The sequence below is a fragment of the Mustela nigripes genome, chromosome 17 (assembly GCF_022355385.1).
Source record: "Mustela nigripes isolate SB6536 chromosome 17, MUSNIG.SB6536, whole genome shotgun sequence".
In the NCBI taxonomy this organism is placed as follows: Eukaryota; Metazoa; Chordata; class Mammalia; order Carnivora; family Mustelidae; genus Mustela; species Mustela nigripes.
In genome coordinates this window covers 5,295,914-5,311,576 of record NC_081573.1, presented here as the reverse complement: position 1 = coordinate 5,311,576, position 15,663 = coordinate 5,295,914, and the positions used below count along the sequence as shown (strand labels likewise).

General features: G+C 52.1%; 1 protein-coding gene across 7 annotated transcripts; it reads left to right on the top strand.

Moving 5' to 3' along the window:
* Positions 1 to 214: 214 nt before the first annotated feature.
* Positions 215 to 15,580, top strand: FLT3LG (fms related receptor tyrosine kinase 3 ligand). Of its 7 annotated transcripts, none has more exons than XM_059383091.1 (9): positions 215 to 288; positions 5,506 to 5,586; positions 6,176 to 6,242; positions 7,029 to 7,139; positions 7,681 to 7,734; positions 7,984 to 8,127; positions 8,550 to 8,688; positions 12,406 to 12,587; positions 15,357 to 15,580. In XM_059383091.1, exons 3-9 carry the CDS (start codon positions 6,210 to 6,212, stop codon positions 15,561 to 15,563), a joined length of 870 nt encoding a protein of 289 aa, XP_059239074.1. In that variant the 5' UTR covers positions 215 to 288; positions 5,506 to 5,586; positions 6,176 to 6,209; the 3' UTR covers positions 15,564 to 15,580. The 7 variants fall into 7 exon arrangements, 6 of the variants coding, with proteins under 6 accessions (XP_059239074.1, XP_059239078.1, XP_059239077.1 ...); XM_059383095.1 differs by lacking the exon at positions 215 to 288 and adding an exon at positions 1,308 to 1,400; XM_059383094.1 differs by lacking the exons at positions 215 to 288; positions 5,506 to 5,586 and adding an exon at positions 5,771 to 5,862.
* Positions 15,581 to 15,663: the final 83 nt, after the last annotated feature.

The window sequence follows — 15,663 nt, the reverse complement described above, 5'->3', positions numbered from 1 at the left end:
GGGAGGAAGTGGGGGAGTAACAACTTCTGGTCTGTTCGAGGCCATCTGAGTTCAGAGACTCAGCAGCCGAGTGGGCTGGCTCTGGTACAACACAGTGTTTGTCAAACAGATAAAGGGAACTCTGAGAAGCCCTGGACAGGACCCCAGGGCCTCTTGTTTTCCCCCGGGTCTTCGCCATCCTAAGGCTCTCACTCTTTGACTTGCTCTGCCAATGCGTCGTTTCAGGATCCGTGGGGTGCTGGTACAGAGTAAAAGCACAGTGGCTCTCAGGAGTAGGATAAAGGCCTGGTAAGTAACACTCGCAGGTTCCCGTTGGAACTGGGACATGCTCCCACCATGTCAGATTTCCCGTGCAGATGACTGAACAACAAACAGGCTGACAAAATTCCTGAATTTTTAACCATCCATTCCCATGAACCCACCTGAGTGGCTCCGGCACAGTGCCCATTTCAGAATTCTTTGGGATGCCAGGACCCCATTCATGCTAGCTTAGGATAAGAGGGAATTTTCAGGAAGGCTGCAGAGACCTCCCACAGAAAACAGGGCAAGACATGCATCTGAGGGGCCCCAGGTCCTGGAGAAACCAAAAGTACGCAGGAACCAGGACCGGTCCTTTCTTGGAGGCACATGATTTCTGGGGTCTTTTTTCCCTTCTTCCTTTTCTTTTTCCTTCTTTCTCTTTGATCTCTGGGGCTTTTCTTTCTTTCTTTTTCTTTTTAATAGTATTTTTTTTAAGAAAAGATTTTATTCATTTATTTGAGGGAGAGCATGAGAGGGGGAGGTTCAGAGGGAGAAACAGATTCCCTGCTGAGCAGGGAGCCGGATGTGGGACTCGATCCTGGAACTCCAGGATCATGACCTGAACCAAAGGCAGTCGGTTAACCATGTGCCACCCAGGTACCCTGTCTGGGGTTTTTCTTTTCTTTAACTTTCTTTTCTTTTCTTTTCTTTTCTTTTTTTTTTTAAGATTTTATTTATTTATTTATTTGACACAGAGAGAGATCACAAGCAGGCAGAGGGGCAGGCAGAGAGAGAGGACGAAGCAGGCTCCCTGCTGAGCAGAGAGTCTGATGCGCGGCTTGGTCCCAAGACCCTGAGATCATGACCTGAGCTGAAGGCAGAGGTTAACCCACTGAGTCACGCCTGTGCCCCTAGCTTCATTTTCTTTTATAATCTCTATACCCAACATGGGGCTTGAACCCATGACCCTGACATTCAGAGTCCAATGCTCCACTGACTGAGCCAGCCAGGCGTCCCATCTCTGGAGTTTTCTGTCCCTACCTGTCTTCTTCTGTCACCTCTTACAGCGATGTGACTTTAGGAAAGCTTCTTCACTGCTCTGCGCCTGTTTCCTCATCTGCAAAATGGGACTAATAGTTCCAACCAGACTGATTGACCCGGTGGGTACACGGGACATGCTTTGTGAATGCTTGCTGCTTGTTAGAGGTTAATTCTGTCATGAGGCAAATGGGAATAGGCAGCCAGCCTCCTGTCAAGTTCTGACTAAGGCTGGGCAGAATAATTACCTCTCCCAGGATCTGGACGTCTGGAAAAGAAAGGAATGAGAGAGCTGGAGGGAAGTCCCTGGAAGGCTCTTGTTCCCATCTGTGGTTTGACAGTTCCCCCCAGGATCCCATGGGCTGCCTCAGTGTCCTTCCTAGTAATCCTGTTGATTTAACCAGCAGAAGGTGACCGCCAGCCAGGTCCACAACCCCCCAGCCCAGAGCCCAGGCAAGTGTCCGCGCTGTTTCCAGGGGGAGAAAATCTGATTGGCCAGCTTGGGTCAGGCCTCGGCTTCTGAGCCAATCATCTCTGTCCGGGGGGGTGGGCAGGAGGACCCAGTCTGTGCAGACTCCAATCAGGCAACAAATACCCAGTGAGCGCTCGCTGTGAGTGAGGCGCTGTTCTAGGTGCTGGCGAGACCACCGGCCGCAGGAGCCCATGTGCTAGCAGGGGACAGGTGTATTAGGCTCCTGTCACTGCTGTAACAAAGTTCGTGGCTTAAGTAAAACAACACAAATGTATTATCTTAGGGTCCTAGACGTCAGACGTCTGAAGTGGGTCTCATTGAGAGAAAATCAAGGTGTCAGCAGGACTGCATTGCTAGCTAGAGCCCAAGGGGAGGGAGAATCACTTTCCCTGGTGCATGACCGCCTAACACTTTTTTTTTTTTTTAGGAATTTATTTATTTATTTATTTATTTGAGAGCACGAGCGGGATGGAGAGTAACAGGGACAGAGGGAGAAGCAGGGGCTCCCCACTGAGCAAGGACCCCACTGTGGGCCTTGATCCCAGCACTCTAGGATCATGACCTGAGGCAAAGGCAGACGCTTAACTGAGCTGCCCAGGCACCCCCTGCATCACTTCTCATTGCTAACAGTGGCCACTAGAGTCTTTCTCTCATGGCATCACTCTGACTGTGATCTTCTCGCCTCCCTCCTTCCCTTCCAAATCCGTCTGTGGTGACACTCGACCTACTCAACCCGTGATAATCTCCCCATCTCAAGATAATTAACAAAGTCATATCTGCAGAGGCCCTTTGGCCATGCAAGGGAACAATCAGAGGTTCCAGTGGACCTCTCCGGGGCCAGGTATCCTGCCCACCCCAAGAGGAGATAGACTGAAAGCACATGAATAATCGAGAAGCATCTGTTCAGTGCAACAAGGGAGCTAAGCCAGGCTGAACGTGAAGTGAAGAGGGCAGGGAGCAGAGATGGCAGGTGTAACAGGACAGGCGAGGCTTTGCTGCAGTAACAACCCCCAGACCTCTGTGGTCGTCAACCACAAGTTCATTGGTTGCTCACACTAGCTGTCCATTGTGGGTGGCAGGGGCCCTCTGTTCATCAGAGCCACGCAGGCTCTGCTGACGTGATTCATGTGAATTGGGCTGACGGAGGCCGGATTCAACGTGGTTTCTGCCATTAAAGATCCACTCCCTGCCCCGTTAATCTCATGCAGAAGTGACGCTTGTCACTGTCCTCACTCTCACTCTCATTGAGCAAAATGAGTCATGTGACCGTGCCTGAGGTTCTCCGCCCCCCCCAGCAGGGTGCAAGGAAGGACAAGGAAGGACAGCCAAGTAAGAGATTCCCAGACGCACAGATGTGGAGGGGACTTCATATTTTCTTTTACCACCTCAGCCCTCGGTTTAGAGTTGAAGAAATTGAGGCTTAGCGAGGATAAGGGGCTGGCCAAGCTCCCGCAATGACCCAGCCAGGGTTGGAAGCGACTCTTGCCAGGCCTGACGTGATGAGACCTATCTCCTGGGTCTTCTTGTGTGCCTGGCCCTGGCAGGGCAAAGCTGTACACCCAAAGAAAAGTCAGACCCAGCAATCCAACAAGCTCCCAGCCTGTGCTGGGAACCCATAATCTGTACATCTGTGGAGGGGACGCAGGACACTGGGGGACCCAGAGGAGCCCTCGCGCCAGGCTGGATTTGGAGCTAAGGACTGAGGATCTTATACGGGGCCGGGGGTGAAGGGAAGAGATGAAGGGAAAGTGGGCCCTGTGGCAGAAGGGCTGGAAATTTGTCCTAAGGGCAATAGGGAGCCACAGAAGGTGTGTGAGCAGAGGAGAGGTAGGCTCAGCTCTGGCTGGAAGACAGAAGGTAAAGTGACATGTACTATAATAACAGAGGAAACTCAGGGCACGTGGAGTGCTTGGAGATGGCACCCTGCCCAAACTACGTGAGCGTGTGTGTGTGTGTGTGTGTGTGTGTGTATGAGGGAGGGAAAGATGTGTGTTGGCTACCTTCCAGAGGAAGTTGCCATGAGTGTTGAAGCTTTTTTCCAGCTTTATTAAGGTATGATTGACAAGGAAAGATTATATATGTTTTAGATATACAACATGGTTTTTAAGTGTATGGAACATGGTAACTTAATATACCCATACATTGTAAAATGGTTATGGTGATCAAGTTAATGGACACACCCATCGCTTCACAAAGTTACCTTTTTGTGCCTGATGAAAACACTGTCTTAATCAAACTGGAAACAAAATTCAGATATACCCAAAAGCAAAGCAAAAACCAACCTCTAGAAAATTTCAGATAGACAATACAGTATTGATTTTTTGGTTTTGTTTAGAGTTTATTATTTTTTGAGAGAGAGAGGGAGCAGGGACAGAGGGAGAGAGAGAATCCCAAGCAGGCTCCACGCCCAGTGCAGAGCCTGATGCAGGGCTCGATCCCACGACCCTGAGATCGTAACCTGAGCCGAAATTAAGAGCTGGATGCTTAAGCAACCGAGCCAGCCAGGCGCCCCAATAGAGTATTGTTATTTATTGTCACCATGCTGTACATTGGATCCTCAGAACTTCGTGAATTTTGACCAACATCTCCCCATCTCCCCTGCACACACACACACTCCAGCCCCAGGCTGGGACTACTCGCACTCTGAATTGCCTTTTTTAGATTCCACATATAAGTGATACCCTACAAGATTCATCTTTCTCTAGCTTATTTCACTTAGCATCACATCCTCCAGATGTATCCACGTCGTTGCAAACAGCAGGATTTCCTTCTTGTTATGGCCGAAAGAGATTCCATTGTGTGTGTATACCACATTTTCTTTTTCCATTCACCCATCCATCAGTGGACCCTTAGGTCTTATCTTGCTATTGTGAATGAGGCTGCAGTGAACAAAGAGATACCTCTTGAGAGACTGATTTCATTTCCTTGGGACAAATACCCAGATGTGGGATTTTTGCATCATGGGGTAGTTCTATTATTTTCACAGTATTTTTTTGAGAAAGCGTCATACCAGTTTCCATAGTGGCTGCATCCACTTACATTGCCACCAGACCTTAATCGACTGAGCCACCCAGGCCCCCTAACACTTCCATCTTTTTGATGGTGATCGTCCTAACTGGTGTGTGGTGATCTCATTGTGGGTGTGATTTGGTTCTCCCTGATGATGAGTGCGTGCACTGTATCCAGAAGGACCATGAGGATCTGATGTGGCTAGAGAGCAGTCCAGGCAGAGGAGAGCATGTGCAAAGGCCCAGAGGTGGGAAACAGCCTGGTGAGAACTTAGTGGTTTGAATGGTCAACCAAAAGATATGTCCACATTCTTACCCCTGGAACCTATGGATGTGACTTTATTTGGAAAAACAGTTCTTGCAGATATAATAAAGTTGGGGATCTTGAGCAAAGATCATCCTGGGTTATCCAAGTGGGCCCTACATCTCATGACAAGTGTCCTTACAAGGGACACCCAGAGGAGAGACACTTCTAGAGAAGAAGGCCAGGTGAAGACAGAGTTGGGGATGGAGTTATGCAGATACAAGCCAAGGATCCCTGGAGCCCCCCAGAAACTACCCTTAGCCCACACATCCAAGATGGTGGTGAGGCTATGTCACAAGGGGCAATCCCAGAGGCCAGGGCAGGACAGCAACAGCAGGGAGGTCTGTGGGCTCGGGGTGGGGATGCCCTGTTGGCCCCGCACGCACCCTTCACCTGCCATCCCCCCACCCCGCCTGGACCCCCTTCTGTCTCTCTCTTTCCAGGTTCCAATCCACTCCGTCCAGTGCCCGGCCCTCCTCCTCCTGGCGCCTCTGTCCATCTCCGACCAGTCTTCCCTATACAAGGCAAGAATGAAGGCCCCAGGCTGGCCGCCTCCTTGCCCTGCAGGCATTGCTTCCGGCTGGGGGCAGCTCCCCCTTTGTCATGTGTCACAGCCGAGCTTCCACCCAGCTCAGGACTCTAGGGGCGCGAGTCGGCCGCCACCTGTCACCACCAGGTGGCGCCCCTCGCCTCAGCCAGATCCACCCCAGCTCACTGTCGCCCCCCAAAATTTCCTTTCGCTTTCGATCTCTGGCTGTCACCCGGTCTGGCCCCTTCCACGCCCAGCCGGGGCAAGCCTGGTGCGTGAGGAGAAATGGACTCTGGGTCCCCGAGGGGCGGGGCTGGGGTCCCTCTCCTGGATGAGGGAGGAGGGATGGGGGTCAGGTCGCTGGGTCCCTGGCCTGGGAAGGGTTCCGAGGACCGGACGTCGGGGTTCTTAGAAGGGGAGATGAGTTTTCACCATAACTGGGGCTCACGCAGGAAGCCCGAGGGAGTAGGAGGCGGAAACTTAGCCACATCAAGGAGCCAAGGGAGGGGTGGGGAGGTGAAGGGGCGGGTGAGGAAGGGGCTGGGGTGTGAGGGTCTGAGACTCCCTCTTCTGTCCCCTCCAAGATCCGGCCATAGGCATGAGGGGCCTCCGGCCGAGATGATAGTGCTGGCGCCAGCCGGGAGCCCAACAGTGCGTATACCTGGGGGACAAGGCGGGGGAAAGGCAGAGCAGTACCAAGGTGGGCGGAGTTGAGAGAGCAGATGCACAGAGGAGGGGGACAAGGACAGGGGTAAGGGAGAGAAGGAAGGGGTGGGGCACATGCACAGGGCAGGGGAACATGCACGGGGTGAGGACATGGTCGAGGGTGGGGGATATGGGCAGGGGTGTGACATGGGTGGGGCAGGGTACGTGCACAGGGGTGGGGAACACGGGCAGGGGAGAGGGACATGGACAGAGGAGGGGGGACATGGGCAGGGGTGGGAACATGGACGGGGTGGGACACGGACAGGGCAGGGTATGTGCACAGCACAGGAGTGGGGGACATGGGCAGGGGTGGGGGACATGGACAGAGGAGAGGGGCATGGACAGAGGGGGACAGGGGCAGGGGGGGGGGAAAGAAATGGAGGGAGGTGGACACTAACGGGAAGGCAGGACACAGGCGGAGAGAGAAACGGGAGAGAGGAGCAGAGAGGGAAAGCCTGGGTTTGAGGCAAGGAGAGATGGGAGCCTCGGGCACAGCTGGCAGATGGGGAGAGGAGCCAGAAGGGCCAGCCTAGAGGCAGAGAGGAGACTCGGGAAGGCTGCTCTCAGAGGGACACGGAAGCCAGAAGGAGGAGGGCCGAGCCCTGGACGGGAAGGAATGAGACCTGGAAAAGGAGAAAGACGGCAGAGAGACAGATGGGGGCTGGGGGGGCGCAGGCGAGGGGTGCATGTGGAGCCAACAGAGGGCGCCCCCGCCCCGTGTCGCGCCCCCAGACCTCCCTGCTGCTGCTGCTGCTGCTCAGCCCTGGCCTCCGCGGGACCCCTGACTGCTCCTTCAGCCACAGCCCCATCTCCTCCACCTTCTCGGCCACCATCCACAAGCTGGTGAGGGGCATGTCCTGGCCTCCCCGGGCGCCTGCCTGAGGCCCCGGCTCCGTCACTGGGACCGACCTCCCCGTCTAGGTGTCCTTCTTTAGGGTTCCCTGTCCCCTTTCTCTGGTTCATTGTCCCCCTTTCTGGGTCCCTGTCTTCCCCCTCTCTCTGTGGGTCCCTGTCCCGCACTCTCTGTGTCCTTGGCCTTGTGTCCTGTGTCTGTGTCCCTCTGGCTTGCTGTCCTGCTTTCTCTGGGTCATTGTCCCATACTCTCTTCATTGGTTCCCTCTCTGTGGGTCTCTGTGCCCCTCAGCTCACTATCCCGCACTTTCTCTGGCTCGCTGTCCCCCTCTCTCTGGGTCCCTGTCCTCCGCCCTCTGGCCCACTGTCCCCCTCTCTGTGTGTCCCTGTACCTGGCTCTCTTCATTTGTCCCCTCTGTGTGTGGGTCTCTGTCCCCTTCGGCTCACTGTCCCCCTCTTTCTCTGCCTCTGCGTCCCCATAGTTCTATTTTCTCCGGTCCTCAGCCCGGCCTGACCCTGTTTTCTCCCGCAGTCTGATTACCTGCTTCAGGACTATCCGGTCACCGTCGCCTCCAACCTGCAGGACGTGAGTCACCGATGGGCGGGGCTAGGGCTGAGGTGGGAAGGAGAGACTTGAGAAGCACCGCCCCTCGGGGGAAGAGTAGGCTGACCGGCTGCCGTCCCCTCCTCCTCCTCCTCCTCCTCCTCTCCCTCCCCCACCACCCATCCCGGGGATGCAGGACTCCCAGCCCCAGCCCCCACCCTTCCTGCCCCACCAGTCCAAGCCCGCAGCCACCTCTGCCGGGCGGACCCGAGCTGGAGCTGTCTCTCCCAGGACGAGCTCTGCGGGGCCTTCTGGCGCCTGGTCCTGGCCCAGCACTGGATAGGACGGCTCAAGGCTGTGGCCGGGACCCACATGCAAATTCTACTGGAGAACGTCAACACGGAAATACACTTTGTCACTTTATGTGCTTTCCAGGTAAGCCCTGAACTTGGGGGACAAGCTAGGGGAGCGAGTTGCCTTCCTGGGGATTGGAAGCCAAGCTATGCTAGACCTTGCTGAAGATTTCCTTTGACTAGCAACCCAGGGGAGGTGGGGCTTGAACCCCCGGCCCCCTGGGAATCCCCTTGCTGGAAAGAGCACTTTTCCAGAGACTAAATGAGGGCGGGAGTCCTGGGCCCAGTGCACCGATTCCGAGTTTATTTCTCAGGTTCTATTGCTGGGCGCTGCAGAGGGGTTCTCTCCCCCTAGCAACCCCGGGGGGCAGTGGTCCGAACTCCCTCTGTGACCCAGGCCTCCAAGGGAGGGCCCCTGGTAGGCATTGCCAGGCAGGGAAGGCCCTTGGCCTGAGCAGACTGTGGGGGCGAAGCCCTGGTGACGTCTCCCTCCCCTGCCCCCAGCCCCTCCCCAGCTGTCTTCGCTTCGTCCAGACCAACATCTCCCACCTCCTGCAGGACACCTCCCAGCAGCTGGCAGCCTTGAAACCCTGGATCACCCGCAGGAATTTCTCTGGGTGTCTGGAGCTGCAGTGTCAGCCGGGTAAAAGCCCCCCCAGCATCCCCCAGCCTCCCTCCCCTCCCCCATCCCACAGCCCCTCACATACCCTGTCCTGGCCAGCCCAGACCCCACTCTGCTCCCACTGGCTGTGTGACTTTGGGCGTGTTCCCCCAAGTTCGGTCATTTAGCTGGGTCTCAGTTTCCTCACCTCTGACAAGGGAACCATAACCCCTGCCTATTTCTCCAAGGCAGCCCTGTCCTGTAGAAACATTGCAACCGCTTGTGTAAGTGCAGATTCTCTAGCAGCCAAGGTTTTTTGGTTTTTATAAAGATTATTTATTTATTTATTTGACACAGAGAGAGATCACAAGTAGGGAGAGAGGCAGGCAGGGGTGGGGGTGGGGGGGGAAGCAGGCTCCCCACGGAGCAGAAAGCCCGATGCGGAGCTCTATCCCAAGACCCTCAGACCATGACCTGAGCTGAAGGCAGAGGCTTAACCAACGAGCCATCCATGGGTCCCTCTAACGACCAAGGTTTTTAAAGGTTTTGGGGGTTTTTTTTGTTGTTTTTTTTTTTAAGTGAATTCACTCCCCCACCCCCCCCAATTGAATGTTCATGGTCGTTACTTTTGTAGAAAATGAATGGTGGTCTTGTTTTTAAAACGTTTCCTTTTGGAATCATTCCAGATTCAAAGGAGGGTACAAAGAAATTGTACAGGGGGTGGGGTGGGGGGCTGGTCCTGGACGCCCTTTACCCATGCTTCCCATTCCTGATAGCACGATAGCCACACCAGAAATACGGCAGGGTACAGTCCCGCCCTATAGTCCAGAGTTGATGCCCAGTTTACGAGTCACGCATGCGCACTTGTGTGCCCGCGCGTGTTGGTACCTTAGGGCTGGCGGGACTAAGTAGCGCGAACTGGGTGATCGAAACAACAGACGTACATTATGTCAGATTCTGGAGGTCAGAGGTCTGAAATCAAAGCGTCGGTAGGATTGGCTCCTTCCCAAGGCTCAGAGGGAAGGTTCTGCTCCAGGCTTCTCTCCTTGGGCTTTGCTGATGGCCATTTTCACGTTCACTTGGCTTTCTCCCTCTGTGCACGCCTCCGTGTCCAGATTTCCCCTTTTTATAAGGACACCTGTCATATGGGCTGAGGGGCCCGCCCTGATGACCTCATTATAACTTGATTATCGGTGTAAAGACCGTCTCCAAATGAGGTCGCGTTAGGATTCCAATGTATGAATTTTGAGGGACACAATTCACTCCTTAAAAGCATAGATGTCTTTGCAATTTTATCATACGTGTGGCTTCTTGTGATCCCCACTGCAATCCCACGACTTAACTTGACCCCCTTTGAATAATTCCCACCCTTAGCCTTGGACAGCAGCAAATCAGTCCTTTAGAACGATGCTATTGGCTTCATAATTTTAAAATTATTATTCTTTTTTAAAAAGATTTATTTATTTATTTATTTGACAGAGAGACACACAGCAAGAGGGGGAACACAAGCAGGGGGGAGTGGGAGAGAGAGAAGCAGGCTTCCCGCGGAGCCCAATGCAGGACTTGATCCCAGGACCATGGGATCATGACCTGAGCCAAAGGCAGATACTTAACTGACTGAGCCACCCAGATGCCCCTTTAAAATTATTCTTAATAATTCATCATTGAGGGGTGCCTGGGTGGCTCAGTGGGTTAAAGCCTCTGCCTTCGGCTCAAGTCATGATCTCTGGGTTCTGGGATCTAGCCCCGCATCTGGCTCTCTGCTCAGCAGGGAGTCTGCTTCCTCCTCTCTGCCTGCCTGTCTGCCCACTTGTGATCTCTATCTGTCAAATAAATAAATAAAATCTTTAAAAAATAATAAATAAATAAATAAATAAACAATTCATCACAGGGGCGCCTGGGTGGCTCAGTGGGTTAAAGCCTCTGCCTTCAGCTCAGGTCATGATCCCAGAGTCCTGGGATCAAGCCCTGAATCTGGCTTTCTGCTCAGTAGGGAGCCTGCTCCCCGCCCCCCTCTGTCTGCCTCCCTGCCTACTTGTGATCTCTCTCCCTGTTAAATAAATAAATAAAACCTTTAAAAAAAATTTATCATTGAAATCACAAATCATATTTAACCAAATGTCTCCAAAGCAGTACTATTTGAACACATACCTGATACTGTGTTTTTGATTCTATTTTGTTTTGTTTTGTTTTAAAGATTTAAAGTATTTTTTTTTTAATTAGTAAGATATTTTACATCCTCTATCCCCTACTAAGTCTCTCTCACAGGTGTGTATTTAACAAGGATGGCACGTGGGAATTCAGAGTCAACAGAGACCACGGCTCTAAGGGATCAATGAGAAATGATGTCATCAGAGTGTGTGAGAGACTATGCGCTGTGGATACTTGACTTGGCCCAGCATATTGAGGTTTACTTTGGGGCTCCCGGGTGGTTCAGTTGGTTAAGCTTCTGCCTTTGGCTCAGGTCATGATCCCGGGGTCCTGGGATCGAGTCCTGCGTTGGGTTCCCTGCTCAGTGGGGAGCCTGCTTTTCCCTCTCCTGGACCCCCATTCGTGTGTTCGCGCGCACTCTCTCTCTCTCTCTCCAATAAGTACCTAAAATCTTAAAAAAAAAAAAAAAAGTTTACTTTTGTGGCCAAGTCCCTAACAAGTTCTATAACTGACCCTGTCTTAGGAGGAAAAGAAAAAATGAGATTAATTTTCTTGGCAGGATCAGGGTTGAGTCTGTGTGAACGTATTCTCCCCACCTTACCCTGGTATTATTCGGAAGCTTTCTGTCCTTGTGTTTGGTACTGCATCTGTCGAGTTCTCATCTTTATTTTTATTTTTCGTAATCTCTACACCCAAGGTGGGGCTCAAACTCGCAACCGTGAGGTGAAGAGTCGCATGCTCTGCCGACTGAGCTTCCAGGCACCCCTGAGAAAGATATTTAAAAACCTTCCCCTCTAATTTTCTTAGTCTCCCCATAATTCCGATCATCTTGCCCTCTATATTAAGCTTCATTGCTCATTTGTACTTACATTTATGACTGTTTGTTCATTCGACCACATTTTCTTAGGCACCTCCTGGGTACCCAGTGACACAGCTCAGAATGAGACCCAGGTGCTTGCACTTGTAGGGTTGACATGCTAATTGAGGCAACAGGCAACAAACATGCAACCAAGTAATTAACAGGAAAAGATCTGAGTGTACTGAGCCCCATGCAGGCAAATTACAGCAGGGTGATCGAATCATGGCGTGAGGTGGTTGGCTAGAACGTAGCTGAGGGTTGGGAAAATGAGAACAGCCAGTGCAAAGGCCCTGAGGCAGAAACCTGCCTTCATGTTTAGGGAACAGTGAAGAGGCACATGTGCCTGGAGTCTGGCAAGTGAGGGGAAGAGAGAGTAGCAGGGTGGGGGTATAGAGGGCACAAAGACCCCAGAGCCCACAGGGAGCTCACAGCCCACTGAAGGAAAAAGGAATAAACTAATCAATACATAAGCACTAGAAATACATATGTCGAATTGTAAAAGAAAATGCAAACTGACTGGTGCCACACTGTTCTAAGAACTTCCTGTGTGGCTACTCGTTTAATTTTTGTGACCACCTTACCCAGTGGGTTTAATGAACATCCCCATTTTACAGGTGAGGAGACTGAGACACAGAGAGGCAGGTGGCCCACCTCAGGTCACACAGCCAGCACCAAGCCTGCTTTTATTTCCTTCCCTTGTCTGGCCCAGACCTTCTCCTCAGTCACCCAGCCTCTTTTTCTTGCCTCAGACTCTTCCACACTGCTGCCCCCAAGGAGTCCCAGGGCCTTGGAGGCCACAGCCCTGCCAGCCCCTCAGGCCCCCCTGCTGCTGCTCTTGCTGCTGCTGCCCGTGGCTCTCCTGCTGATGGCTGCTGCCTGGTGCCTGCACTGGCAGAGAAGGAGGCAGAGGACAGCCTACCCTGGGGAGCAGGTGAGTCTGCAGGTGGACAGAGGGCATGGGGAAGTCTGGGGGCTGGCAGCTACAGGTGACCTGTGCCTCCAGTCTCCAGGATATCCTGCCCCTGTGGCTCGTGGAGTGTGGACTCATGTTGGTGAACCCTTCAGCAGGCTGAGAACCCTGGACTTCGTTGGGGGTGAGGGTTGCTGGGGCCAGGAGGGAGGACAGACTGGAGGCTGGCTAAGGGTCCAGGGTGAGAGGACAAGGCCTGAGTCAGGGCTAGGACCAGCATCATGTGGATGGAGAGGACGGTCAGGCAGAGTCAGGGGTCAGGGATCAAGAAGGACAGAGCTGGAGGATCCACAGCTGGTTCAGTCAGTGGGGTATATGACTCTTATTTTTTTTTTTAAGATTTTATTTTATTTATTTATTTGACAGAGAGATATCACAAGTAGGCAGAGAGGCAGGCAAGGGGGCAGGGAGCAGGCTCCCTGCTGAGCAGAGAGCCCAACACAGGGCTTGATCCCAGGCTTGATGGAACCCCGCATCTGGCTCTCCGCTCTGCAGGGAACCTGCTTCCCCACCCCCTCACCTGCCTCTCTGCGTACTTGTGATCTCTGTCAAATAAATAAAATCTTAAAAAAAAAAATAAAAATGAAAAATAAAATCTTAGGGCACCTGGGTGGCTCAGTGAGTTAAAGCCTCTGCCTTCGGCTGAGGTCATGGTCTTAAGATCCTGGGATTGAAAAAAAAAAAAAAGATCCTGGGATTGAGCCCTGCATCAGGCTCTCTGCTCTGTGGGGAGCCTGGTTCCTCCCCCCCCCCGCCACCTCCCCGCCTCTCTGCCTACTTGTGATCTCTGTCTATCAAATAAAGAAATAAAGCCTTTAAAAATAAATAAATAAAATAAAATCTTAAAAAAAAAAAAAGGACAGGGCTGGAGACTGATAGGCTTGGGCAGGTGGCACAGATGACCCTGGGTCTGGCCCAGTGGGAAATGGGGGGGAGCAGAGAGATTAGGGAAAGAGGGTGAGCTCAGTGGGGATGGGGAAGGTTGTGAGGGTCCCCAGGGGAGCTATTTGGCTACAGGAGTCTGCAGGCCTGAAGAGAGTGGCCTCCTGAAGCAGGTGGAGAGAACCACCTCTGCAAAGCCCTCCAGGTGTGATAAAGCTCTGGGTGTTCCAGTAACTTCAGCCCGGGGTGGGTGTGAGTGTGGGTGTGAAAAGTCTAGGCCTCAAACATCAAGCAGGGGAGCTGGGACTTCCTGCCCAGGGCAGCAGGGAGGTAGGGGAGGTGAGTGATGGAAGACAGGTGTGGAGGCAGGAGGCAGGTGGGCCAGGAAGGAGGAAGTTGGAGAGGCCCTAGTGGGCTCTTGATGGGCCCAGAAGGTTCTAACAAGAAACATTTTGCAATAATTGTTGGCACATACAATGCCTCAGTGATACAGCCCTTACGCTGGGGCTTTCTACAAATTAATTTAAATGAGAAGCTGGTGCCATGATTATCCTGTTTCACAGAGGCTGAAACCAAGGCACAGAGAGGTAAACAATTTGCCAAAAGTCACTGAGCACATGAGTGACAGAACCAGGATTTGACTCTGGGCATTCTGGAAATCTAAGCTTTTCATTCTTCTGCCTCAGTTTCCTTATCTATACAAAAGACTCTAATAATAGTCTTTCTATCATAGAGCCATCTGGAAGTTTAAGTGCATGCAAAGCCCTTAAAGAGAACACAACGGAAATAATCACAAGCCATATATGTTGTTGAAAACTTTAGAATAATTGGGGCACCTGGCTCTCTCAGTCAGTAAAGCATGTAACTCTGGATCTCAGGGTTGTGAGTTCAAGCCCCACGTTAGGCATAGAGATTACTTTAAAAAAAAAAAAAAATCCCCAGGGGCACCTGGGTGGCTCCATCAGTTGGCGTCTTGACTCTTGGTCTCAGCTTGGGTCTTGACTTCAGGGTCATGGGTTTGGCCTGCCTTGGGCTCTACAGTGGATGTGGAGCCTACTTAAACAAACAAACAAAGAAAACAAATAACTTCCCCTCTACTTAGAGTTCTTGAAATTTACATTTGCAAAAGTAGACTGACCTGCTCAAGTTTTGAAACAAAAGTTTTCAAAAAAAAGGAGAAAGAAACAAGTTTTCCAAGTACCCAAGATCAGTTTCTTTTTTCCTTTGGGGGATTGAGGGGATAGAGAGAGAGAGAGAGATCATCTTAAGCAGGCTCCACACCTGTGGGACTCAGTCCCCCAACACTGAGATCATGACCTGAGCCAAAAAATCAAGAGTCGGATGCTTAACTGACTGAGACACCCAGGGACCCCCAGGATCAGTTTCTAAGTTGAAGTGATTTTTCATTTCAGCACTTGTTTCTGTACAGTAATTTTTATTACAATTTTTTTGGGAAAGGGTAGCCAGTTGGGAAGTTTTCCTCATATCCTTGCTCCTGTCCACTCTGCTTCCCTGCTCTTCTAATAAGCACACTACCAGTTTAAGTTTAAATTAGGTAAATGTAAAACTCAGCTCCTTAGTTACCGTGGGCACATTTGGAGTGCTCAGTATTCCCACATGGCTGCTGGGTGGCTGTGTGGGAGAGCGCGGATCTCACAGGTTCCATCTTTGCAGAACTCTGCAAAGTTCTCTTGGACAGTGATGCCACGACACATAGTGGGCACTCACTGGAAATGGAATTGTTTGTAGTACTGAGTCTGTGCAGAGCGCTGAGCTTGGTGCTCTCCTCTGTCCACGGATCCCCAGAGGGCCCAATGAGATGGACACATCTATCATCCCATTTTACAGAGGAGGACACTGAGGCCCAGCGAGACGAGTCACCTGCCAGAGGACACAGAGCTGGAACTCCGAGGAAGTCAGCTAGAGACTGGTCCCTTCCTCGACAGCGCTGCCCCGCTCACTCTCTCCCCAGGATGGAGGCAACGCCAGCCCACAGCCCCAGCCCCAACTATCCCCATCTGTACAAAGTCCTTGTCCCCAGGAAACTGTATATAAATCATCCTTTTCTACCAGCTCTGGCCAGGTACTGTCTGTAGATGGGACAGGGGGTGTGAGTCCTGGTTTTTCTGTTAATGCAAAGTTTCATCCGGTACCG